Raw genomic sequence first — 26,047 nt, 5'->3', positions numbered from 1 at the left:
ATTTTGTCATAAAAAAAGAGGAAAAAAAAAAATTTAGTTTTGCTTTCGGGCACGGAACTCAACGAAAATTTGAAATGGCGCAAACTGAAATTACATTAAAGTCAAAGGACTCGTTTGCAAAATGGGTCATTTTCTTTTTACCTCGATTTGCAACAATGGAAATGGATGGGCGACTCCCGCTGCCGTACTAGTGCTTTGGCCATGGAGCTGAAGCGACTCATCTTTGCTTAGCGCAGGTTTGATTATTCATCACTCTTCTTCCTTCCTTCTTCTTCTTCTTCTTCTTCTTCTACTTCTTGTTTATCTTTCCCGCTAATCTGCTCTTCAGTTTCGTTTTGAAAATCTCACTGATTCGATCCCGATGGACACCCCGTTTGAATCGTTCTTCTCTAAATGTTTCTGTTGGAAGTTAGGGTTTCTATTTGTTCTTATTATAATTTTGTGTTGGAGGTCATTAGCTTCATTCCCTTCTTTCAGAATTCACACTCCTCTCCCCATGTATTGGTTGAATTTTTGAAGTGACTGTATATGCTGGGTTGTAGCTCACCCAAGTTTCACGTGAGAGTACAGGATTTTTTCTCGCCACAGGTTCTGAAGAGAGGAGATGGTTGATTAGGTGTGATGAAAGTTTGTTTGTTTCAAGTGCTAGTTTAAACATGCATATCCACCTATTTATGTAGTGCAAGGTAGGGTTGGGGGTGGGGTTTTAATAGTTGAAATTTTAAATATGCAATGGGGAATGAAGTCCCTCAAGAAAGAGCGGTCAAGAAAGCCGCATAACCACCGTTTGTAATGCATTCTGGTGGTACCGAGTGGTACAACAATCTTGAAGAGTTTTCTGTTGTGCTTGAGGGTCATGAATGAATAGAGGAAGAAGTTCTCAGTTTTCTAGGAAGTGTTTGATGTATCGATAGACGATAGCTAAGAGGCATAGACTTGGTGGTTAACTACAAACCTTAAGCATTCCGGTTGGAAAGGGGGGCGTGTTGTAGTGAATGTCACGACAAGACCTCTAGAGATAGTGGGAGTTGCACCATGATTTTTAGTGATGGTAGATCGTTTGAAAAGGACGTATGCCATGTTGTCGTGCTAGGACTATACCTATAGAGACAATTAGATCTCATGGTATACCTACGAGACAGTGTTGGGTGGAGACTCTCACGTTATATTGATTTTATGACAAGTTTGAACCCTATACTCAGTGAGAATGTAATACAACATTTAATCACCAAACTGATATCCCGACAGAGATGTTGAGTATGAATCTGAAACATACATGTTGCGTGTCTCTGTGTTATAGTTTAGTAGTAGCTGGGACATTCACTTGCTCTCATGAAATTCACGGGTAGTTACAGCTATTCGACGACAATTGATATGATACCCTTTGAAGCCATATTGTGGGAAAAGGTGCAAAAGGTCCTAGAGAGCAAGTTGTTTAGTCCTGGTATAGTGTGAGGAGGGTTTAAGTCGCTTTAACGGAGTGAAGCACATACCCTTTAGGCACAAGATGCAAGTAGTAAGAGCCTTAACGAGACAAAGTACACAATGTATAACGTGTACATTTTTCAGCAAAGAATATTAAAAATCCACGTGAAATATGATTGAAAATTTGAAGACTGATGAAGTTTAAGGACAGAGTTTTGATTTCTTACAAATAAACCACACAATCAATCGCAGAGATATAAAAATTTAAACCTGTCATCACTGAGTAATTTCTTCTTTCCAATTTTGTTTATCAATAGAATACAGTCCTCCATATTTTATGTTTTTAATTCAGTCATATTTCACGTTCCTTCACATTTATTAGATAGAGTGAGAGGGCATATTTCGGGTGAGAATGTTGAACAAAGGAGAACTACTAGTTTTTGTTTAAGTTTTCTCTTATTTACCTGATTTAGCCATAGTTTATTAAAACATTTGTTGCATCTAAGCGATAAGTGCATGCTGAATATGGTTGAGGCACATGATCCAGCGCACTTAAGAGCACCCATTTTGGGGCTTTGTGGAACAAGGCCTATAAGTTGCTAAAGGCAGTAACTAAAACTTAAATTTAGTGTGTTCACATTATTGCTACTGAAGAATTCATGGGCCGGCGAGCCTCTAGGACAAGGGGGCGAGCACTACTAACCAAGCCAAGCCTAGTTATCTTAAAACCTTGAGGGGATGCCCTTGAAGGGAAAGCCCAAAGAGGACAGTACCTGTTAACGGTGGGCTTGGGTTGTTACAAATTGTATCAGAGCCAAACATCGAGTGGTGTGCCAACGAGAACAGTGGGCTCCCAAGGGGAATGGATTGTGAGATCCCACATCGGTTGGAGAGGAGAACGAAACATTACTCTTAAGGGTGTGAAAACCTCTCCTTAACATATGTGTTTTAAAACTTTGAGGGGAAACCCAGAAGAGAAAGTCTAAAGAAGACAACATCTGTTAGTGGTAGTGGGCTTGAACTGTTACAGGAAATCTAGTTTCTTATAAATAACAACTTAAATTTAAAGTTGGATTCTTAGTAGCCTCATGCATGGATATTGAATCTCTAAAGGTTGTCACTAATTTCCATGTCCTTTGCCCATTTGTTGCTCTTTCTCATTCTGCTCTTTTATTTGTATTTTTTATTTATCATTATTACTTTTGTTGATGTAATGACTGTTTCGTACTCAGTCAGTTGATTCTTCATCTCTCTTTCATGATTTTTACCACATACTTATTTTGGTTCTTTGGTTTTTAGTAGTTATTGTCTTGCTGATGACATTTACTGATGAACATTTTCACCCAACCCCTGAACACAAGGCATAATGGTTTCAGAAATACTTCAACAGAGTCATCTATGGATGGGGAGGCTGAAGTAAATCTTCAGAAGCAAGGCAACGAACTCCCAAGTCAAATTTTGAATGGAAGACATGGAAAATCAGGCTCTGATAGAATTAGTGTTAGACCTAGTTTAGATTATAACTGTGGAGATGATAATACTGGCATAGCTTCTTATAGGGATGTACCAAGCAGCGTAAATATAGATATTCAACCCGATACTTTACGTGTAAGTAAAACATGATTTCATTAGTAACTGATGACTGACATGCAATGGTTCTGTGTCCTTTTACTGCACTGTGCGTAAATACAATATGGTTTTACTTCAGAAGAAGGCAAGGCAGCAGAGAGAAATGACATTCCAAGATATGTGCAACAACCTGGACATCTTTGAGGATGATGATGAGGATGACGACGATGATAGTGACTGGGAACCTTTACAGAAACTCAGGGAAATAATGAAGTGGTTCTGTACAAATTGTACCATGGCCAACCTCGATGTTGCTGTACACTGTGACGTCTGTTTGTACTCCTTTTCAACATAATTTCCCTTTTTCTTCTGTCAACTTTTGTGTTCTGCATATTTAGGTGCATATTTTCTCTGCAGTCATGTGGAGAACATAGAGAATCAGGAATATTGAAGCATGGGTTTTTTGCTCCTTCATTTTTACACAAATCAACTTTATTAGAGGCTGAGCTAGAAACGAGAACTGACAAAGGTGAGTCATGTTCTTGCTATTGGCCACGTAGTGTTATCTTTCATTTTAATTCCTTAAGCTTCTTCTTCTCCATGTATTCATGTATTCTTTTTTATTTTATTCGTGTGGTGAATGGGTGGTCATATTTCTGGTCATCTCGTATTATTTATTTTTTAATATATGAGAAAACTGGCTGATGTTTTCGTTGAAAAATTACCAGATATAACGGCACATGGATATGTGGCGAAGTTATAATATTCTGAATTTAATTGGATGTATTATATTTCCCCGGCTATTTCTTTTCTCCTCTCCCTGTCATTTGATACGTGTGCTGTGATCATTTTTCAATCAACGTTTGTATAAGTTCTTGTATTAAGATATTAGACCCTTTGTGTCAACCATTTGACACATCTCTCCAACACTATGAAAGTTGCACATCTTAGGGCGAATTGACGCTTTTTCCTGGTTAGCTTTGGTTAACAGCTTGGACAAATCCTAAGAAATCTCTTCTTTTACTTGGTTTTCATTGGTGTGCTATGTTCGTGGGTGCCTTTGAAGATCTTTTTCTTTGATGGCGTGGTGTTGGCTTCTAATAGAGAGTTGGCATTTCTAGGGGTCTTTTGTTTTGTTTCCTCCTCTCTCTGTCTCTTGGAAAACCAAGCTTCCATTAAGAAGAAATGAAATGGCACAAGAGGGCCAACATTGGCCAGAAGATGAAAAATGGGCCTACAAAGATGATAGCCCAAAAGGAGACGAATAAGTACTAGCCTAATGAACAAGAAAAAAGCTCCAATCCAGAAGGAAAAGAATCCTTTTGAGTATCTATAAGATACTAATATGATGGAGGAAATTATGGACCTTTTGTTTAAGGATTAAGGTTATTTTCCATTGCGAGTCGGTTTTTACACTATTTGAATGAAGGAGCCTTGGGTATAACAGGTCTTTGAAGGCTTTGGAGTTTTGACGCATTTTAAGGTCTCTCTTTAGTTGGAACTTTAGCTATTTTGTAATTATCCCCTTTTCCAGTCACCAATAGTTGAGTCTGCTGCTTGTAATTTCAGTTTTTCTTGGTAGTCCTTGTTTTTATGTCTTTTTTTTACTTTCATTGGTTATTATTTATTGCTTTCAAGAGTCTAAGTGCAGTTATTCTTATGCTGTATTTGCAGGCATGGTTTCACAAGTATCAACGTCTAATAGTTCCACGGCAATAGGCTTTGATGAGAGAATGTTGCTACATTCAGAAGTATGGGAATTTGTTTAAAACTTTTATGTTCTAGATGCTCAAGCATTCTATGTATGTCTTCTCCTGTGTTCTCCCGTGGAAACCTCCATGGTTTAATTCTATACTGCAAATTTCTTTTTCATGTGAAATAAGGGGGCTGTCCGGAAAGCTAAAGCTACAATATGAGGAGAGTCTCATGTTTTGAAATATGTTTTCTGTTATCCACTTTGCTCCTACATAGTGTTTCCTTTACAATAAAGTAACAGAGGACCAAATTCATCTTCTCCTTCATTGCAACTAAGTTCTAGAGCTTCCTACCCATCTCTAAGGCTTATCCTAGTGTTCATTCCTATTGCTAAATATGGCTTTGATACAGCTGATATATGCTCATTTTTTCTATGTAAGTTATTTGGACAAATGTTGTCATGGATCACTCTTTTGGAGGCTTTAGTTTAAAATAAACCAAAGAACTTTGGGGTTTTTTACCCTAGTTTGGATGAGTTTTGGGATTTGGTTAAATTTCTAGCTTCATCCTGTCAAGATTTTTCTACTTTATAATATGGTTGCCAACTGGGAGCCGTTTATAAATTCCCTTGGCCTTGAGGGCAAGTCCTTATCCCTCCTTTTTGTAATTTTCTCTTCCTTAATAAAAATGTTTTTTCGTATAAAAAAGGAAAGAAAAAAAGAAAAAAAAATGTAACATGTCTAAATGTGTTCTTATTTAATTTAATCTTCTCTTCTTTAATAACAACGTTTTCTTTCCCTTTTTAAAATCTAAATTTAGTTTATTTTTATTGTTTTGATTTGTTTACGCAAATGGCATGTCACTGTGTTCTTATTTGTTATACCCATGCTCTTGTCTGGGTCTGTGGTTTAGATTGAAAATGATTTTTGCATACTATTTTGTTGGAAACTTTTTAAGTCGTTGGTTTCTAGAACTTTACTTCCTGTTTGGTGGTGTTCTTGCTAGAGAAGGTTGAAATGAAGTCACACCCGCACCCAGAAAGACCAGATCGTCTGAGAGCTATTGCTGCTAGCTTGGCTACAGCTGGTAATCTTTACTTCACCGTTTTTTTTGTCTTTTTTTATTTTTTTATTTTTTATTTTTTTATTTTTTATTTTTTTTTTAAGGTAGGAAATATTTGGGTTTCTAAGCAATGGAACATTTTTATTGCGTATAGGAATTTTTCCTGGAAGATGCTATCCTATCCCAGCGAGAGAAATTACCAAAGAAGAACTTGAGATGGTAAGGAACTACATTTATTTTCAGGCATTCTTTTAAATTTGGTGAGAACTAATTTCATTGGTATGAGAGGTATCCAAAAGGAATCTAAAGCCTCGTAAATGCCATCTGGTAGAAAGCTACCCAATCAAATAGGGATGATGATCATAGAAATAGGGCAATTACAAAAATGAACTATAAAGAGGAATCTAAGTTTTATATAAAGAAGAAAAATGAATGATGAGCATACTCTAAAATTTTGACATTAATTTTTTTTATATAGACATTGACAAGTATTGGTGGGTGGTATAGATTTGTTTACTAATGTTGATTGATATATCAATGGATATGCATGAAAATTGATGATGTGGTTACTGGTAACAATTTTCATAGATGTTGTATCAATGAAATATCATGGATGATAATGGAATTATTGACAAAATGTTGATGATTGGAGGAAAAAAAGTGTCATGTGAATCGATGTTCATTGTTTTAATTTGTGGATTTGTCCATAGATATATTGAGAGTAATGCTGATACTTTCATCCATAAATATGACTTCCCTTCAGTTATCTTATGAGAAGCATTTTGTGATTTACCTTTATTTTATGAGAATCATTTTGTGATTTATTTATTTTACTATACACTGGGATAAAGGTTCACTCTGCGGAGAATATTCAAGCTGTTGAGGTGTCGAGCAATGTTATTTCTTGGTATGTTCATAATGGCCATTCTCTCTCTATTGTTTGTTATAATAAGAATGATAAAATGCAGTTGCTTCTATCTGACTAGATTATATATGACCTTGTTTATTGGATATTCAAGTATGAATGATGAATTAAACTTTTTGTAACTCTTGCTGACTCAAATGGAAAGAATTAATTGTAGACCCAGTCCTTGTGGACAATGAAACCATAGAGGTTTATAGAAAGAGGAACCTTAAAGGCATTGTATTTAAGATTGAATTGAGAAGGCCTATGATTACATGACTAAATGTTTTTGGATAAGGCTTTCGAGAAGAAGGGGTTTGGTTATAAGTGTGGAGGTCTAGGATGTGGAGTTGCGTCAGAAATGTGAAGGAGGTCGAGAGGGATGATTTTTACCTCTAGAGGTCTTGGGCAGGTAGTCTCTTTCTCTCCTTTTCTTTTTATTCGAGTGGTCGATGTTCCAAGTAAATTAGTTTATACCAAATGGGATAAGAGCTGTTTTAAGGGTTTCCTTGCAGTTATAGGGAGAGACTTCACCTTTTGCACCTCCCATTCATGGACGATGCTCTATTCTTTTGTTATAGTGATGTAACTTCCTTTGTTAATTTGAATAGGTTACTTTCCTTCTTTGAAGTGATGTCGAGTCTCAAGATTAATATAGGGAACTCCATTATGGGTATTAACTGTGAATCATGATCGTTCTAAGTTGAATACTTGGGCATCTTTAGTGGGTTCACGATGTTCTGTTTGCTGATTGCTTTTTCTATGAGATATTGGCTATGATGTTCACGATGTTCTGTTTGCTGATTGCTTGTGGGTTTATTTTTTATGGCAGTTATTTCACACCTGACACTTATGCAAATAAGCATTCAGCACAGGCTGCTAGGCTTGCAGCCGGTTTATGTGCTGATCTTGCTTCAGAAGTTTTTTCTGGTCGTGCCAAAAATGGTTTTGCTCTGGTATGAAAGTTAAAATGCTCGAATCCCCAAGTTTATTTCATTGTTATTAAAAGAAAAAGGACTTTTTTGTAATGCTCCTTTATAATGTTGTCTGACTGTGTTTTAAATCTCAGGTTCGTCCTCCTGGTCACCATGCAGGTGTTAAACAAGCCATGGGGTTTTGCCTCCATAACAATGCGGCAGTATCTGCATTGGCAGCTCAGGCTGCTGGTGCTAAGAAGGTTTTAATAGTTGATTGGGTAAGGTCAATGTTTTTCTCCCAAGTTGTAGGGCCTATAACTGGTTTCAATTCTTTCTCTCACAAATTTTTTTCTCTCTCTCTCTATTCATTCTAATTCTATCTACTTCAGGATGTTCATCATGGAAATGGGACACAGGAAATATTTGAGCAAAATAAATCGGTATGCTCTTTATGAAAAGAACTTCTCTACCTTGTAGTTTACCTTCCTTTTCTGATCTCTTATTTGCAAAAGATGGAAAAATTTGCTTGACAAGATGATTTCACTGTTGTAAGTTTTAATCACAAGCCTGTATTGGGGTTCGTGAATATACCTATTATATTAATGTCTGGAACATTCTTGTGATGAATTGGGACCTTTCCAAAACTGCTTAATTTACTACTGTAGGTTTTCTAACATGCATTTACTTAAGTTTTCTTCTACTGTTACACATATTTGTACAAACAGAGGTTATCTTTGTGATTTTCCTTCTAGTCATTTCTGGACTTTGTACAGTTTCAATAACAATTTTGACCCAATTTTGTAGGTCTTGTATATATCTTTACATAGGCATGAGTTCGGTAGATTCTATCCTGGAACTGGAGCTGCTGATGAGGTAACTGGTTATCTTTTAAAATCCTGCACCTCACTTATCGTGTGGGCTAAGTTAACCATGTGGTTTTCATCCCTATCATTTGTGGCCTGGATACTTTTTCTAGCAATGAAGAATTGCAAACATTGTTTATATTTCTTTGTTGGAGTGCATGGAAAGATGAGCTTATTATGTGCTAGGGTTTGTTGATCCTTTGTTCCAATTTATTTTTGCTAGGACTAATGTTATCAGGGTTTATGGCAAGAGAGAAATCATAATTTTTCAAGGAAACCGTTTAGATTGCGCAGAGGATAGATAGCAAGTGTTTGATACATATCCAATTTGTCCCAAAAGAAAAAAAAGTTTGAACACTATAGCTCAAGTGACAAGTAATCGTTCAACTTATGTTTGCAAGTGCGTAACACCTAATTATCTATCTGTTGTGTTTAACATATTTGACATTTTTAACAAGTTTCCTATATGTGGTCAACTAGTATTGGAGTGTCGGTTTTGTACATGGACGTGCAGTGTCCGAGTTTTACAGCATATCTGCTAAAAAATTAACTAGTGAAATTGGAATGAAATGACAATGTTCTATCTGTCCAATTTTTTAGTAACACATTGTTTATTTTTATTTTCATTTTTTATCTAGCAAAGAGTTGGATAATAATAGAGATAATCATATTTATTACCATATAAATTTTATTTTATTTTTCTTTTTGGTTCTTTTACTTATATTGCATTTATAATTATAAATGACAATTGTTTCTCTGTGCCTTGCTTCACTGTATAACTTTTTTTCTCGTTCACTTTGGTCTCCAACCAACCAAAATGCTTGTTGCCTTGGAGTGGGCTTTCTACTGTGAGAACATTAATTATTTAAAACTATTCACTTCTTTAGGTTGGCACGATGGGAGCAGAAGGATATTGTGTGAATGTTCCTTGGAGTCAGTCGGGAGTTGGTGATAATGATTACATTTTTGCATTTAAGCAAGTTGTGCTTCCCATAGGTTATTTCCATTGCCTTTACTTGTTTAATCTTGTGTCAAAATATTTTCTGAATATAAAATGAAATAGTGTGGAACATTTTCTATTGCTCCTAACAATAATCATCCCTTTAGAAAAGAACATTCCTATTACAGGGAATGATAAATTGAGGTTTGAATTGGGTCGTGATATATGATTTCCGATGATATGAATAGTTTTATCACTAATGCATTTATGGTGGTTATATTTTATCTCCAGCTATTTCTCAATTTGATCATGTTTGCTCCTACCATCGGTTTTGAAGTTTGATATCTTAACTCCAATTGTTCACCTTTTCATTTTTTAATTTTCTATTTGTTTTTCTTTTAAGAAGAGCCATATGTATCGTACTCTGATTTATTACTGGGTTCCTCTCCAGTCCCCCTTGAATAATTAATTAGATAAATAAGTTCTTGCTTGTTGCTACATCACCTCATCAGAATATACATATATATATTTTAAGTCGTTAAATGGTTTGATGACATTTTCTTGTATGACATAGGAATGTATCCTGAATCTTAATAATGGTATTTGAAAATTAATACTCCCTAAACAACATTTAAGAACCCGTTGAGGTTTGAGGAAAAGATATATAAAGTTCTTTACTTTAATATTCTTTTATTTCAGAAAATTGTTATTTTGAATATCATGCACTGGTTTCTTGTTGTAAGTGTTTATCATGGACAAAAGAGATGAAAAATATTTGCGAAACGGCCTGCAAAAAAATTACCTTTTTTTTCAAAATTTCCAATCTTCCATTTGTTGATCCTGCACTATGTTATGGCTGTGTTGCCCCTCTGAATGTCGAGGGCCTCGTCTTTCAACTTGCCATTTGTCTGGCTTTCAAGAATGAAAGTAAAACCTGGTGTCTCAGTTTCAATCTTGGCCATGTTATCAAGAAATTTGGAAGAACACAGTATACTTTTTGGTGACAAGGAGAGAAACTCTGAAGACTTTTGGATTGGGGTCAAAATTAATGTTTTTCGATGGTTTTATTTTGTTACTAGAGATTTTTTTTTTTAATCACCAACCTGTACGGCTATACTTTTGATGATGACTTAATGGAGAAGCTTTGTTGTTATATGGTTTGGCCTCTGGAACATATGCAATTCTCTTATTTGTTACTTCTTCTCATCGTTACAATTATCTTCATATTATTGAAAAAAGGAAGAAAAGGTGAGAGATATTGAATTTTACCTTGTAATAGTTCTCATTATAAGTCTATTTATGGGCATGAAGAGCACTATTTTTAAAAATTATCTAGAGCACTAATTTTAAGCTTTATTTTTCAAATGTTGAAGGTGCTGTCTAGTACTAATTTGAACTCCTCATTTCTGATATACTTTTATCTTGACTCATTGCAGCTTCTGCTTTTGCCCCTGATCTCACTATCATATCAGCAGGATTTGATGCTGCAAGGGGTGATCCATTGGGAATGTGTGATGTAAGGATTTTCTTATTGAATGATTGTTATACTATTGGGAAATTTTCTCTATTTTGATTCACAGTTTAAATTTCTTGAGTTCTGTTCTATCATGACTTCTGGTTCACATTAAACAACTTCGTTTTTCTTCTCAAATTCCAGGTAACTCCTGCTGGGTATGCACAGATGACCTACTTGTTGAATATTGTCTCGGGTGGGAAGTTGCTAGTTATTTTAGAAGGCGGGTCTGTTCCTCATTTCTTGATCCTTGTGGCTTGTGCCCAGAGTTGGTTAAATGTATTTTCTCCTGCTTAGTGCTAAGTTGATTGAGATCTCTGTTTGCAGCTATAATCTCCGTTCCATATCATCTTCAGCTACTGCAGTAATCAAGGTGCCTTTTCTAAACAATGGAAAAATGAAAACTGAAATTGAGCAGTATTTATTATTTTGTCTTATAAGTTGCTAATATTTTCTCATCTCTAAATCGTATCTCTAATTAAGCTGAAGCATTATGTATGCTGCCTATTTCCATGCTTATATGTCAGGGTGCTTAGGATATAACTTATTCTACCTCATTAATTATTTACGTTTCTGTTGTGGCAATAAAAAAGGTATTGCTGGGAGAAAGTCCTGGATGCGATTTGGACGATCCTTTACCCTCCAGAGCTGGGATGAAAACTGTACTAGACGTGCTTGCAATTCAAAAGAATTTTTGGCCCGTGCTGGAATCTAGCTTTTCACAATTACAATCACAGTACGAGATATATACAACGCAAAGAAGTAAGGACTTTCTCTTCCTTTGCTTGCATGTGCATGTGGGGGAAGATTGTTAGTGTAATCGGTTTAATTAGGCTGGAGCTGAGGTAGATAACTTGAGTGATTGGATGTCAATTTTAACCAAGTTTATCCTTTACTTTGCCTTCGAAATTAATTTGGAATTTTGGATAAAGAAAATTTATGGCTAATTCTCCAATTGAAGCAGTAAGCAGTGGTAGGAAGGATTAGAAAAGATTCCACCTTGCAACTTCTGTGGACATGGGTTTACTAATCACCAATATGATAATATGCTTATTTGAATTATGTCCTCTTTGGACTTTCCTTTTCGGGTTTTCCCTCAAGGTTTTTAAAACGTGTTTGCTAGGGAGAGGTTTCTACACCCTTATAAAGAGTGTTTTGTTCCCCTCTCCAACCGATGTGGGATCTCACCATTCACCTCCCTTCGAGGCCAAGCGTCTTTGCTGTCTCTTGTTCCTCTCTCCAATTGGTGTGAGATCTCACAATACACCCCCTTTAGATCCCAGCGTCCTTGCTGACACTCGTTCCTCTCTCCAACCTATGTGGGATCTCACAGTACACCCTCCTTCAGAGCCCAGCGACCTCGTTGGCACTCGTTCCTCTCTCCAATTAATGTAGAATCTCAAAATACACCCTCCTTTAGGGCTCAGGGTCCTCGCTGGTACTTGTTCCTCTCTCCAACCGATATGAGATCTCATAATCCACCCCCCTTCGAGGCCCAGCGTCCTCGCTGGCACACCGCCCAGTGTCCACCCCCTTAGCGGATATTAACCCTCTAGTATTTTAGTTGAAGATGTATTATGAGTTGAACTTAGGTTAGCAAATGTTATTAAAGTTATGAGTTTCAAGTTTTATTAGTGGTTGCATGTCTAGGATCAATTGTTCCGACCTCAAACATTTTGTGGCAGACGCTTGTCTTGTCGGTGGATCTTAAAGCTTTATGATCTTGTGCCTTCTCGTATGCAGGAAAACCACGGAAGAAGAGAGGACGGGGTGTTGTGCCTCCATTATGTTGGCGATGGAGTCGGAAGAGGCTGTTGTATCATGTACTAAAAGGACAACTTCGTGTAAGAGGAAAGGGTTTCTAACGTATTATTTTGTGCTTTTCATTTTCATCAACACTTCCATTCCTCATAATTTTGTTAATCTTTGTATTCCCTTGAGTCTCAGGATTCCCTGGATATTTGTACCTCTTGTTATTGTTTAGTGGCACATTTCTGATAGGAGTAGCCAGTTGAAAGCTTAGAATTTTTATGTACGGTTGGTTCACGAAATGCAACTTCTCCCTTGTTATCTTTCTCCATCCCACTGTCCATTTTATAGGTGGATTAACTCATACAAGGAAAAGGAAATAACCCAAAGGGGTTAAAAACAGAAAAAACTCGAACGGATTACTGTCGTCTACATCGTTCGACTAGAAGCAAAGATGATTGAAGACTTGTTTTTTTTGTTCTTCGAAGGAAATAGTATGTGTAGATCATAGAATTGTCTAAAGTTAATAGAATGTATTTAGTAGAGGCTAGTTGAAATTCACTCTAGGATCCGTGGGGGCTATCAAATAGTACTATCTACACCCGAACTTCGAAAATAAATGATCACTTCACCCATTTTATTATTGTTAGAGATGTCCATAGGATAGAGCGGGATGAAAAACTTTTTGTCCGGAAATTTTATATTCATTTTCAATAGGGTGGGAGCCCCTTAATCTTTGTTTTTTTTTTTTGTAACTTTTCATTTTTCAATATATCTATTACAAAATTGTAAGTTATCTTAATAAATCAAATAATATTTTATAATAAATAATATATATATAAAAGAAGGACAGAACCAAATAAGATTTAAACAAATTTTTTTATTGTATTTTGAATAATCATGATCGCCATTCCCAACCAAAACATCCTTAATGATTCCATCAATATCTATGTACAAAAATCTCAACCAAAAAGAAATCTAAGCTTCAAACTCTATCCTCTTCATCTGAAGCTCCTCTCTTCTTCCCTCTAATCGGAACCCCAAATAGCTTCACCTCTTCTGATTCCCCCGCCGCCTCAGCCACCGCTACTTGCGGCGGCGGAGCCTCCAACTCCACCAACTTCGCCACCCATTTCCCGTTTCTCTGATCAAATGCCTTCACGTGGTTTTGGATGAAGTATATGATGTCGGAGTAGAGATTCTTCATCTGGGTCAGCTCCGATAGCAGCATGAAGTTCCTCCGTCGTAGACGCCGGTTGTCTTGCGTCAACGCCGCCAGCATGTCGGAATCGGAGGAGGAAGTGGCGGTGAAGAGCTCGTCTTGTAGATGGAAGAATTGGAGATTGTTATTATTAATATTATTATTATTGTAATTATGAGATTTTCTTCTGTGAATCTGTGAGAGTAATTGTTTCTCTCCTTTTTTGAAGTTTTCGTTCCCAAATTCCCATCTCTCTGCTACCACTTTCTTGAATCCCTGTCAATCACAATCAAATTATTCACTAACTCGTGCAAAGCTTAATCGATTAACATTAATGAATCATGGGTTTGAATAATGGTTTTTAGCTTCGTTCGTTTTAAGAATTGAAAAAAACGTCAAACAATATATAACACTATACCAAGCATAACTCAACTGTTTAGACATTGATATCTACTCTCGAGCATGAGTAAGTTTGAATGTCATAACGAATCTCTATAGCTAGTTAGATGGCGATTAAATGCTACGATCTCTCCTAGGTTCAAATCTAATAAAAAAACAAGCTAATCTGAGCATAGTTCGTAATGGTTGGACATTGATGTCTCATTCATGGACCCGAGGTTTAAATTCTATCTAGATTTGGGAACATCTCATGCATCCCTTTAGGCTAAAGAATCCCATAAGAGGAAGTCGACCCAGACCCAGATGGTTAATTATACACGAGAACTATCCATTCCTATAAACCATCTCGAGCCATAGGTTCAAACTCTCTAAGAGATAGGAGAAGGACTAAAACAAGAACAAGAGAACAAAAAAGATACATACATAAGTGTTGAGTTGGCGAACAAAGCTAGAGAAATTGTTGTGTTTGAAGTAGTTGGGAAGAACATGAGTAGCAAACTCAGGAGGGCTCCAAACAACAAAGGTGGAATGAGATTGGCCCCAAGAAACAACATGATCAGTGCGAGGATCATCCACCAAATCATAGGTTTTGGTCAAAAATGGCGCTGGATTTGGCTTATCACCTTCAATCTTCTGCTCCATATTTGCAGCTGTTCTTCCTCAGTTCTTCCTTCTTTATATGCATCCACTCAAACCCACTTTCTTCCTTTTCTCTCTCTCATTATTATAATTGGCTTTGCTTTAACAAACAACAACATATGACTATGTCATTAATGTGTAAAACTTTGTTTTTCTTCTCTCTCTTACCACATGATCTTCCACATCTAAAATATTTGAGTGACTTTTTGTATGTCCTTACCCCAAGGATCATCTCATTTCTCTTCCTATTGCCCTTGTTTGCATAACAAACGAATGCCGGTCGAGCGATCATTCTGATAATGAATCGGTTGATGTCAAATTGAAGAAGACCGAGCATGGTGGATGACAAGAGGTGATTTTACAAGTACACGAGAATCCCACGTGAACGAACTTTAGTTCCGTTCAAAAGGGTCGATCACAAAATTCAAAGCCATTGACTGAGGGCTGACCGAAGAAACTTTGGTTGAGCTGAGGTCAAGAGGATTCATAATCCATTCATAAACTTCAAACCATTTTATTTCACTAAGTTTTTGTAACCGCCAAAACCCACCACTAGTTGATATTGTCTACTTTGACTCGTCACGTATTGCCGTTAGTCTCACGGTTTTCGATTTTCAAAACGTGTATGTTACTCTTCTTTGGACTTTCGCTTCCCCTCAAGATTTTTAGGCTTCCCCATTACACGACTGCTAGGAAGAAATTTCCATACCCTTATAAGAAATACTTCGTTCCCTTATTCAACCGAAGTGAGATCTCACAATTTTCTACTTTCACATCACATCCTTTCTCAAACTAATATCATATCGATTCGACTTCCTATCACAAACTCTCTCGAAATTCACGTTACATCTTATCATATTAACATTTTCGAAACGTTACAAATGTAAAGCTATTCATAAACGAACGAACATGAAAGAGAGGGTCCCAAAAAATTCTAATGTCTTTTGTTTTGTTTGACAAGGGAAGTAAGAGGTAGGAACATTCCTAAGCTTTGTTCATTTACTTGTTCTTTGTACATCTCAAAGCATGCCCGTGACATACTGATATACAACAAAAAAGAATAATAATATTAATAATAAGTGAGAAGTGAAGAATCATATTGTATATGCTTCTTTTTTCCTACTTCTTCTGTCAAAAACTGGCTAAACAGGACACTGAAGCACTGTCTTCAAAAGAATATTGTGTTTTTTTAGCCCTTTTGAGACCCTTTCTCTGGTTTCTAGGACAAATCCAGCCATCTCATTCGCTCCTATTACTTGCCCCCACCCCTCAAATGGGACGTTTCTTAGGTTTTCTCAGGTTTTCTCGTAGATAGGGTTGAATATGTAACCGTCAAAGTCCACCGCTAGCAGATATTGTTATCTTTGAACTCTCTTTTAGACTTTCCCACAAGGTTTTTAACACGCGTTTACTAGGGAGAGATTTCTACACCCTTATAAAAAATGTTTCGTTTCCCTCTCCAACCGATGTGGGATCTTACAATCCACCTCCCTTTAGGGTCCAGCGCCTCGCTGACACTTGTTCCTCTCTCCAATCGATGTGGGTTCTCACAATCCACCTCCCTTTAGGGCCCAACGTTCTCTCTGGCACTCGTTCCTCTCTCCAATCGACGTGGGATCTCACAATTCACTCCCTTTCAGGGTTCACTCTCTGGCACTCGTTCCTCTCTCCAATCGACGTGGGATCTCACAATTCACTCCCTTTCAGGGTTCAGCGTTCTAGCTGGCACTCGTTCCTCTCTCCAATCGATGTGGGTTCTTTCACTCCCTTTCAGGGTTCAGCGTTCTAGCTGGCACTCGTTCCTCTCTCCAATCGATGTGGGTTCTCACAATCCACCTCCCTTTAGGGCCCAACGTCCTCTCTGGCACTCGTTCCTCTCTCCAATCGACGTGGGATCTCACAATTCACTCCCTTTCAGGGTTCAGCGTTCTAGCTGGCACTCGTTCCTCTCTCCAATCGATGTGGGTTCTCACAATCCACCTCCCTTTAGGGCCCAACGTCCTCTCTGGCACTCGTTCCTCTCTCCAATCAACGTGGGATCTCACAATTCACTCCCTTTCAGGGTTCAGCGTTCTAGCTGGCACTCATTCCTCTCTCCAATCGATGTGGGTTCTCACAATCCACCTCCCTTTAGGGCCCAACGTCCTCTCTGGCACTCGTTCCTCTCTCCAATCGACGTGGAATCTCACAATCCACCTCACTTTAGGGTCCAGCGTCATCGCTTACACTTGTTCTTCTCTCCAATCGATGTGGGTTCTCACAGTCAACCCTCCTTTGGGACCTATTGTCCTCGCTGACACTCGTTCTTCTCTTCAATAAATGTGGGATCTCACAATCCACTCCTTTCAGGGCCTAGCATCTTCACTAGACTCGTTCCTCCCTCCAATCGATGTGGAATCTCACAAAATAGTTACAAAAGTCAAAACTACCGAGACTAAATTGTTATAAGTTTAGAAGGGTCGAGACTAAATGATTATATATACTACAGTTTAAGGACTAAATCGAGAACCGAGGAACGTGTAGGAGAAAGAAAAGGGAAAGAGAAATAGGGTTAGAAGATGATTGTTTGTTGGGGAATGGAATTGAATAATGAAGAAGATTCTATTCCAAAAGAATAAGTGTTGAATTTGGTCAGAGGTTGTGAATGAATGGTTGTGGATCCATTGTGTATTATAATCACATGCCCTTTCTCCATCTCCATGTGATTCTGACCCACAAAACCCTTCTTTTCTTTAAACACTTACACATCTAAACCTTTGTCTTATATGCTTCTACTCTTTTGGATTCATATCATCTCACCATATTCACTGCTACTCAAACGCCATCACTAGAACTAATCGCTATTAGGCTCTCGATTTGAAAATCGATCATGCAATGATTCTCATATGTGTGCAGGCTTCTTAAAAAATATAGACGACCCTCTATTTGAAAATCGTCTATGTATTTGATATGAAAAGTCTGAATTGATTCGTTTATGATCGTGTGTAAATTGATTAAAATAATATCTACCATTTTAAATGCAACACCCCAAACCCATTGTTAGTAGATATTGTCCGCTTTGGTCCGTTATATATCACTGTCAACCTCATGAGAGGTTTTCACGCCCGCGTAAGGAATACTTCATTCCCCTCTCCAATAGATGTGGGATCTCACAATCCACCCTTAGTGACTAGCTCTGATACCATTTGTAGTGCCTCAAGCCCACCGTTAGCAAATATTGTCTGCTTTGCCCTATAACATATCGTCATCAGCCTCACGGTTTTAAAACGAGTCTGTTGGAGAGAGGTTTCCACACTCTTGTAAGGAATACTTTATTCCCCTCTCCAACCAATGTGGGCTCTCATAATCCACCTCCCTTGGGAGCTTAGCATCCTTGCTGACACACTGCCTGGTGACTGACTTTGATACCATTTGTAACGTCACATGCCCATAGCTAGCAAATATTGTATGCTTTGGCCCATTATGTATCGACATCAGCCTCACGATTTTTAAACACATTTGTTCCGTGTTTCCATATTGTTATAAGAAATGTTTCGTTCCCCTCTCCAATCAATGTGGGATCTCACATTAAAACTTCGAGATATCAATATAAATCTTATGACTATCGTCGAACTAAAAAGACAATTAAGTAGACATACGTAAAGCGTTAATATAGGCACAAGAGCGACAAGAATACTCGTAAAAGATCCACGAGAAGAAGAAATTGAAAGGAGGAAAAGGAAGCAAGGAAAGTAGTAGTTTTAAAGGTAATAATGAAGTATATATTTGGTGTAGATGGTTGATATATAGTGATATATATATATATATAGAGAGAGAGAGAGAGAGAGAGAAGGGTGTTAAAAGCTAAAAAGGAGGAAAAGTGGGGCAAAATGATGAAGGCTTCACATGGAAAGGATCTAAGGGATACAAAAGAAATGGATGTTTATTGGAACATCATAGCTTCATTTCTAAAATTCTTGGTACACAAAAAAAGAGAGTAGAAATTGAGGGGCCTTTCTGCAATTTTCTCTCTCCTTGGATCCTTTTCTAGCTTCTCATGGAAAGAGAGAGAAAATGAGGGCCTTTCTGCAATTTTCATTCATTCATTTAAACAAAGGAGGGCCTATATTTTCCAATAATGATAATAATAATAATAAATTATTTGATAAATACAAAAACAAAATGGGTCAATATCTGCCACACCCATTATATAAATTCCACTCATTGCTATGTCCTTGAAATAAAACATTCAAACACATAATCTCTCCAATTTCATCAGCCCACCACTCTCCATCCGTCCGTCTTGATTCATTTATGTACCAATCCTTTATTAGACAGGACATAAAGTCTGCACTTAGTCATGAGTCACTGTTTAAGATCAATCCGATACGCGATAAATACATAAACTCTTGGCTGAGGGAAACATTAAATTGATGATCTGGAGTTATCCGGCCATGGGTGTTCGAAAAATCTCCATCATCCAAGTATGGAGGAGGGCGACGCATGACTGGTGCGTCGGGAGGCAGGAAGAAGGAGTCAATGGCGGCCTTTGAAGGTGGAGGCAGCGAGGTTAATCGCGCTTACATGAGAACAAGAGGGAGGGGACTCGCCGGCACTGAAGCACCGTTGTGGTTCACGTCATGGCTTGCTGTTGATCAAGGACGCTTGCTTTCGTTGCTGCTGCAAACAAATAAGGAGAAGGTCAAATGGTGTGGGTAAGGCGTGTTATATGTTATCATTTGCTAGCTTTTTCAAATTATTTTTCAAACATTTTCAAAACCTTATCCGACCCTATTTTCTAAGAACAAAGTCAAAGACTTCTGTAGAACAACGTTCGTTCTAAAATCACTTTTCAAGAGTGAGGTCAAAGAGTGAGTATATGTTGTTTATGTCAACAATCACTCAAGGGTCGCTCAGTTACTTGTTCATCTTGAAAGAGTGGGATTGTGACATAGTCAATCGCACAATCAAGAAGAAGGTGAAGGTTGTACATTCTTTGATACATGCATGTGTGCTCATGTGTCTATTGAGTAGCTACTAAATGTAATGTTCGAACCCTTAGCAATATGATTGCCCTAAGTTCTTTATATATTCACCATTTCTATAATTATACGAAACATTTCATCGATAAGATGAAAGGACGTGGAGCAAACCGAGAGCATAATCTTAAACTACGAAGCACATAGCATCATGGAACTGATTGGCTAGGGGTTTCATATCAATCAATCCGTGAACGTTTCCGAAGTGGAAACTCATGCAAACACAAATACTCCTTTAAGTTCTCATCTCTCCCCAATAACAATACTTGACAACTTCAACTCTAGATGTGAAGATGGGATAACTCTAACATTACAAAACCACATACTGAAACAAACCAAATGAAGAATAGAAGAAACACAGCAAGCATACAACTTGTCATCAAACACTAATGGCACACACATATATGTATAGAACATCATCATACACTATAGGTTACTCACAGCAAACCGAAGTTACTCGTTTTCGCTTTCGGGCTCCTCTTCTTCATCTTCGTAATACTCATCAGCTGTGGCGTCCTGGTATTGTTGATACTCGGAAACGAGATCATTCATGTTGCTTTCTGCCTCCGTGAACTCCATTTCGTCCATTCCTTCTCCAGTGTACCAGTGCAAGAAAGCCTTCCTTCTGAACATGGCAGTGAACTGCTCGCTCACACGTCTGAACATTTCCTGAATGGAGGTTGAGTTTCCAATGAAGGTTGATGCCATGGAGAGTCCTTTAGGAGCAATGTCACAGACGCTTGATTTAACATTGTTTGGAATCCATTCCACGAAATATGAGGAATTCTTGTTCTGAACATTGATCATCTGTTCATCAACTTCTTTAGTACTCATCTTGCCCCTGAACATGGCAGAGGCAGTGAGGTAACGGCCATGGCGTGGGTCTGCAGCGCACATCATGTTCTTAGAATCCCACATTTGCTGTGTCAACTCCGGGACGGTTAGCGCTCTATATAGCTGCGACCCGCATGAGGTAAGAGGAGCGAATCCCACCATAAAGAAGTGTAGACGAGGAAAAGGAATGAGATTCACAGCAAGTTTTCTGAGGTCAGAGTTAAGCTGACCAGGAAATCTGAGACAGCATGTCACTCCACTCATTGTAGCAGAAATTAAATGGTTGAGATCTCCAACTGTTTCAAGAGTAAACAAGTAAAAAAACAAAACAAATTAAAGTGATACAGTACAAGTTTCAAGTTATCTATATCTATAGGCGCATCTATATGCATCTTACAACTCATTTAACACGTTGTCATGTGCAAATCTCTATTTTTGCAAGAGGATAAACAGAGTGGATTTCAGGAAGCTCAAAGATATGTATTGTAAAAGAAAACAGCCGATTCGGGTTAAATAATTGGACAATGACAGGAAAAGTTATCTAACAATTGTAGTCATATCTTAATTTCAGAGATCAGGAAATTTTCACAGGACTCTTGATTAAGTTGACTTTAATGGCAATTGGTATGTCTGATCGTGAATTTTTATAACTAAGTTACCCACATAGATTAGAAGTGCTTGAAATACTGAATCAACTTCTTCCACCATTTTGTTTTCCTCGTTTTCAAGCAAAGATGGGTATTATACTTACAGCTAGGAGTAGTTAACTTGAGAGTCCTGAAGCAAATATCATATAATGCTTCATTGTCCAGCACCATGCACTCATCCGCATTCTCGACAAGCTGGTGAACGGAAAGGGTGGCATTGTATGGCTCTACAACAGTATCTGACACTTTTGGTGAAGGGAAGACGGAGAAAGTAAGTAACATCCTGTCCGGATATTCTTCTCTGATTTTGGAAATCAGCAGAGTCCCCATTCCAGAACCAGTGCCTCCACCAAGTGAATGGCACACTTGGAAACCTGTAACAACACAAAAACGAATAAGGAAGAAAAATGTCAAGCAAACAAACTGAGATGAAAACACTTGATGAATCAGAAATCCCATGATTGGAAGAAACAATAACCTTTTCTATTGTATGAATGATGCAACCTATTACTTCTCAATAAATTTGTGACAGAAACAAACGGTTGAGGATTATTGGAAAAGGAGTCCTACATCGACTAATTAAGGGGTTGATCAAGGGTTTATAAAGAAGAAATAGATCTCCATTGGTACGAGGCATTTTGGTATAACAAAAAACAAACCATGAAGTGGACAATATCATACCATTGTGAAGATCTGTGATTCCTAATACAAACAACATGAGGATGTAGAGGTATTGGTTCATTGTGATTTCTCATTAATAAAGAAGAAAAGGTTTTTGGGATCTTATGTGTAAGGAAAACGAAGTAAAATCGTCGTCTTGGGTAGAAAATTAATTAATTAGTTGATGAAAGTGGAGCTCTTTGACATGTGCGTGGCATTTCCTACAACAAGCAAGACCAAGAAGAAGATGCGCTAAGAAGGGATCAACACTTTGGCACACGCCCAAGTGCACTTTTTCAAAAAACAACAGTAAAAGCAAAAGAGTACTAGCAAAAGAAGACGTGAACATACTTTTTGGCACTTTGGAAGTCGTTTCGACCATAGTATTTGAAAGAGTTTAATACTATATTGTATAACTCAAACAAAGATGTAAGGCACGTGGGGTGTGAAAAGGCATTTCGATATTGGATCCATTGTTCAACACTCTCAATCATGTCAAAAGATCTCATCCCACATGAACACCCGAAAATAAAAATGAAGGGTTCATTAGCAAAACGACTAATTATAAATCTAAAAGCTTCAACTTAACACTTGTTAGATCCAAGCAATACCATCTAATCAAGCGCATGATCTGAGACAGAGACTATACCTTGAAGACAATCACAGTTCTCGGCTTCTTTTCTGACAACATCAAGCACAGAATCAATGAGTTCTGCTCCTTCTGTGTAATGCCCCTTGGCCCAGTTATTACCAGCACCAGATTGCCCAAAGACGAAATTGTCCGGCCTGAAGATTTGTCCATAAGGACCCGTTCTCACACTGTCCATGGTACCAGGTTCGAGATCCATGAGCACAGCACGAGGAACATAACGTCCACAAGAAGCCTCATTGTAGTACACATTCACACGTTCAAGTTGCAAATCGGAGGTTCCAGTGTATCGGCCAGTAGGATCAATGCCATGTTCATCACACAACACTTCCCAAAACTTTGATCCGATCTGGTTACCACATTGACCTCCTTGAACGTGAAGGATTTCCCTCATCTTCTCACTGCGATCAACAACACTCTGAAGTTAATCACATAGTTCGATTGACATCAAAATTAGAAAAACACATACACAAAAGTACCAAAAACCTAAAATCAGCAAGATCAGATCATTAACACACCGAGACTCAACTCCTCTGCATTGAATGCATTAACTTCAAAATCATCATAGACATTGGATCGGAAGCTTTCCAAACAAGGTAATAATAATTCATATAATGCAGTGAAACTCAAGCAAATCATACAACACAAATCACAGAATCATGACATTTCGGTACCAGAATACGACCACAGAGCTAAGCAGAGTTCAAATCAACCCGATCACTCGCAGTTTCAAGAAGAAAAAACAGCGATATGAAAATCTCCGCAACTTCCACAGCGAAAGAATCAAATGCGGTAATCAGATCTGAGAAAATCGGATCTTACCAGCAAGATTCCGGTGATACAGGGGGAAATGGGATGGAGTGAGTGGTACGTCAGCTACTGGGAGCAGCGAAGAAGAGAGTGAATTGAGGAGTGAGAGAGAAGTGGCTTATATAAGAATTTATGGAAGTTGGAGCGGGTAAGGATTTTGCATCAAACGGTGGAAGGTCAAATCTTAGCCACAATTTCTTGATTTCTTTTTTTTTTTTTGGAGGGAAAATTCATTGTTCAGGGTGAATATATATAATTTTTAAAATTTAAGAATAAAAATGAAACTTTTTAATATTGTTAGATGAACACGACTCTCCACAATGATATGATATAGCCGATATTGGACTTTCATCCAACATCAATACCTCCCTTCGAACAAAGTATGTCTCCCCTTAATCGAACCTCGACTCCTTTTTCATTTGGAGTCTAGTCATTTTTTAGTTCTTTATTCGATATTTGAGGATTCTATTGACATGGTTAAGTTTAGAGCACGGCTCGAATACCATGTTAAATGAACACGACTCTCCACGACGGCATGATATTGTTCACTTTGAGTATTAGCTCTCATGACTTTGCTTTGGGTTTCCCAAAATGAGTTAAACGAATAGAGAGAATATTCTTTAATTATAAACTCATGATCATTCCATAAATTAGCAAGGTAGGATTTTTATCCCGCATCCAACAAAAATATATAAACATAATTGAAATTTACATTACGAAAAATAATTTTTATATTTATTGACACTTTTATCAATATTTTTGATATTTTTGTTGACTTCCATACTCTAAATTTTAGAGTCGTATAGTTAAATTGTTTTTTAATTTCTGTCCAAAATTAAAATGTTTAAAAATAAAATTGTCCAACTTTTATTTTATTTTAAATGGAATGTTATTAAATTTTTATTAAAAAATGAGGTTTATATTCGTTTGATTAAATTAATACATTAACTAATGAATTAATATTGTAATATATATAATTTAATTAATGTAATAAAAATATAATTGAATTGCAAATATTGGAATGACTTATTTTCGTGTGTCGTCGTATTAAGAAATTGATTATATATTCTTTTTTTTCATGGTAGAATATTCTTAATTTTTATAAGAATTTTAAAAGAAAAGTAAAAAGGTGAATCCGACCGAAATTGCAATAAGAATTTATCCATTTTTGAATTTTAAAAATTCATCCCAACTTAAATCTCTTTTCAAAATAAATTTAGATTATTATTATAAATTGTTTGAATCATCGAGTCATATGAATACTCTTAAAATGACATATACGACTTTATAAATAAATAATAATATTTTAAATAATTGTAAATAATATTAAAAATAAAAATCCGGGGAATATGAATAAGGATGGACGTGGGGCATTGGTACGGAAGCGAGTGGCGCAAGGAGTAAAACTCTGCCACGAGTTAAATCCCATCATAGCTCATACGCACTGACCCGACGACCGACCCAAGCGCAGCACTCAGCAGCAGCCTTTTATCAAGTCAAGGCCGGAGCCAATTCTCCTCCTCCTCCTCCTCCGCTTGCTTCTCCTCCTAGGGTTCCACTGGTTCCAATCCAATCTTATTTACCCGTTCTCTCACAAGCTTCTCCTGCTCATCGTCGTTTCTCATGGAGGTAACTTCCTTCCCCTAAATCTCTTCTCTCTTCCTTCTTTTTGCGTTTCATGTCTCTATCCTTAATTCTCTCTTTGATGAATGTTATTGTGCCTACTTTTCTTCCTTTTTTTCGGATTCCGTTTTTCTTGGCTGTTGTTCACCGGATGAAGTGGACGCGGATGGATTTTTTCTGTTACTGGATTCTTTTACTTTTTTTAATCTTGTTTTCATTGAGTATCGGAACTGGAGAGGAATGGCTTTGTTATCGTTTTCAAATGTATTTTCCTCTTGAATTTTCATTCTGGCTATCTCTATATGTAGTTTTTGCGATCTTTTATTACTGTTCTCTTCGGGCTAGCTGCTTGTTGCTTTTCTCTCTGGAAATTGTGGTTTTGAATTCTTTGATTCTTTATGGATGTTTGGGTAGGCTGTTTGTGCGTGGTTTAGTTCACTGAAAATGTGTGTCGTGTCGCTAATTTATAATTGTTAGCACTTGTTTATCATTTCCTTGTTTAGTTGCTGCTTATATATCACGCAATAGATCATGTATTTCTTGTATATTTTAAAGTTTTTCTTGGTGATGATTTTTTATTTTTTTTTTAATTCGTGTAGTCTCCAACGATGGACGAAACTAAGAATTCTGAAGCGCATTTGACATCAGCTGCAGCTTTTGTCGAAGGTGGAATCCAGGATGCTTGTGATGACGCTTGCAGTATATGTCTTGAAAACTTCTGTGATAGTGATCCTTCAACGGTAGTACTTATAGTGTGATTTGATTTTTAATCGGAAGTCAGATGGTTTCTGTTCTACTTAGTCAGTTGATATATTTTGTTCAGATGACCAGTTGCAAACATGAGTTTCATCTGCAGTGCGTTCTTGAATGGTAATTTTTTTTTTTTTTTTTTTTTTTTTTTTTTTTTTTTTTTTTTTTTTTTTTTTTTTT

At 37.2% G+C, this 26,047-nt stretch overlaps 4 protein-coding genes across 13 annotated transcripts in view; 2 read left to right on the top strand and 2 right to left on the bottom strand.

Moving 5' to 3' along the window:
* The first annotated feature begins 128 nt into the window (after nt 1-128).
* Nucleotides 129-12,968, top strand: LOC111472641 (histone deacetylase 15). Of its 7 annotated transcripts, none has more exons than XM_023118272.1 (18): nt 129-236; nt 2,728-3,033; nt 3,137-3,322; nt 3,412-3,523; nt 4,669-4,745; nt 5,700-5,775; nt 5,906-5,970; nt 6,603-6,658; nt 7,488-7,611; nt 7,725-7,850; nt 7,962-8,012; nt 8,377-8,445; nt 9,323-9,431; nt 10,812-10,891; nt 11,033-11,115; nt 11,216-11,261; nt 11,482-11,650; nt 12,632-12,968. In XM_023118272.1, the coding sequence occupies exons 2-18, from the start codon at nt 2,755-2,757 to the stop codon at nt 12,751-12,753; spliced, it is 1,830 nt and encodes a 609-aa protein (XP_022974040.1). In that variant the 5' UTR covers nt 129-236; nt 2,728-2,754; the 3' UTR covers nt 12,754-12,968. The 7 variants fall into 7 exon arrangements, with proteins under 7 accessions (XP_022974040.1, XP_022974023.1, XP_022974042.1 ...); XM_023118255.1 differs by having other exon boundaries at nt 3,134-3,322; XM_023118274.1 differs by having other exon boundaries at nt 130-236; nt 2,802-3,033; nt 3,134-3,322.
* Nucleotides 12,969-13,550: 582 nt separating this feature from the next.
* LOC111472724 (heat stress transcription factor B-4b-like) lies at nt 13,551-14,946 on the bottom strand. The gene is made up of 2 exons (XM_023118354.1): nt 14,661-14,946; nt 13,551-14,114 (listed from the first exon to the last, which is right to left on the bottom strand). Exons 1-2 carry the CDS (start codon nt 14,877-14,879, stop codon nt 13,623-13,625), a joined length of 711 nt encoding a protein of 236 aa, XP_022974122.1. The 5' UTR covers nt 14,880-14,946; the 3' UTR covers nt 13,551-13,622.
* Nucleotides 14,947-20,043: 5,097 nt separating this feature from the next.
* On the bottom strand, nt 20,044-23,649 carry LOC111472687 (tubulin beta-6 chain-like). 2 transcript variants are annotated; one of them, XM_023118295.1, is made up of 4 exons: nt 23,507-23,649; nt 22,685-23,085; nt 21,480-21,749; nt 20,044-21,024 (listed from the first exon to the last, which is right to left on the bottom strand). In XM_023118295.1, the coding sequence occupies exons 2-4, from the start codon at nt 23,076-23,078 to the stop codon at nt 20,348-20,350; spliced, it is 1,341 nt and encodes a 446-aa protein (XP_022974063.1). In that variant the 5' UTR covers nt 23,079-23,085; nt 23,507-23,649; the 3' UTR covers nt 20,044-20,347. The 2 variants fall into 2 exon arrangements, with proteins under 2 accessions (XP_022974063.1, XP_022974071.1); XM_023118303.1 differs by lacking the exon at nt 23,507-23,649 and adding an exon at nt 23,203-23,448.
* A 1,264-nt stretch (nt 23,650-24,913) lies between these two features.
* The window catches only part of LOC111472697 (E3 ubiquitin-protein ligase RHF2A-like), a 6,355-nt gene continuing 5,221 nt past the window's right edge, over nt 24,914-26,047 (top strand). The window contains exons 1-3 of one of the 3 annotated variants that reach the window (XM_023118325.1): nt 24,914-25,123; nt 25,717-25,857; nt 25,941-25,987. In XM_023118325.1, the coding sequence (XP_022974093.1) occupies nt 25,118-25,123; nt 25,717-25,857; nt 25,941-25,987 (194 nt within the window). In that variant the 5' untranslated portion in view covers nt 24,914-25,117. Of the gene's footprint in view, nt 25,124-25,405; nt 25,528-25,716; nt 25,858-25,940; nt 25,988-26,047 lie in introns of those variants that run through there. The other 2 variants (XM_023118316.1, XM_023118332.1) reach the window with 2 other exon arrangements.

This window comes from Cucurbita maxima, unplaced genomic scaffold (genome assembly GCF_002738345.1).
Source record: "Cucurbita maxima cultivar Rimu unplaced genomic scaffold, Cmax_1.0 Cma_Scf00002, whole genome shotgun sequence".
In the NCBI taxonomy this organism is placed as follows: Eukaryota; Viridiplantae; Streptophyta; class Magnoliopsida; order Cucurbitales; family Cucurbitaceae; genus Cucurbita; species Cucurbita maxima.
The sequence above is the reverse complement of the archived record's forward strand: the minus strand, read 5'-3'. Positions and strand labels throughout refer to the sequence as shown.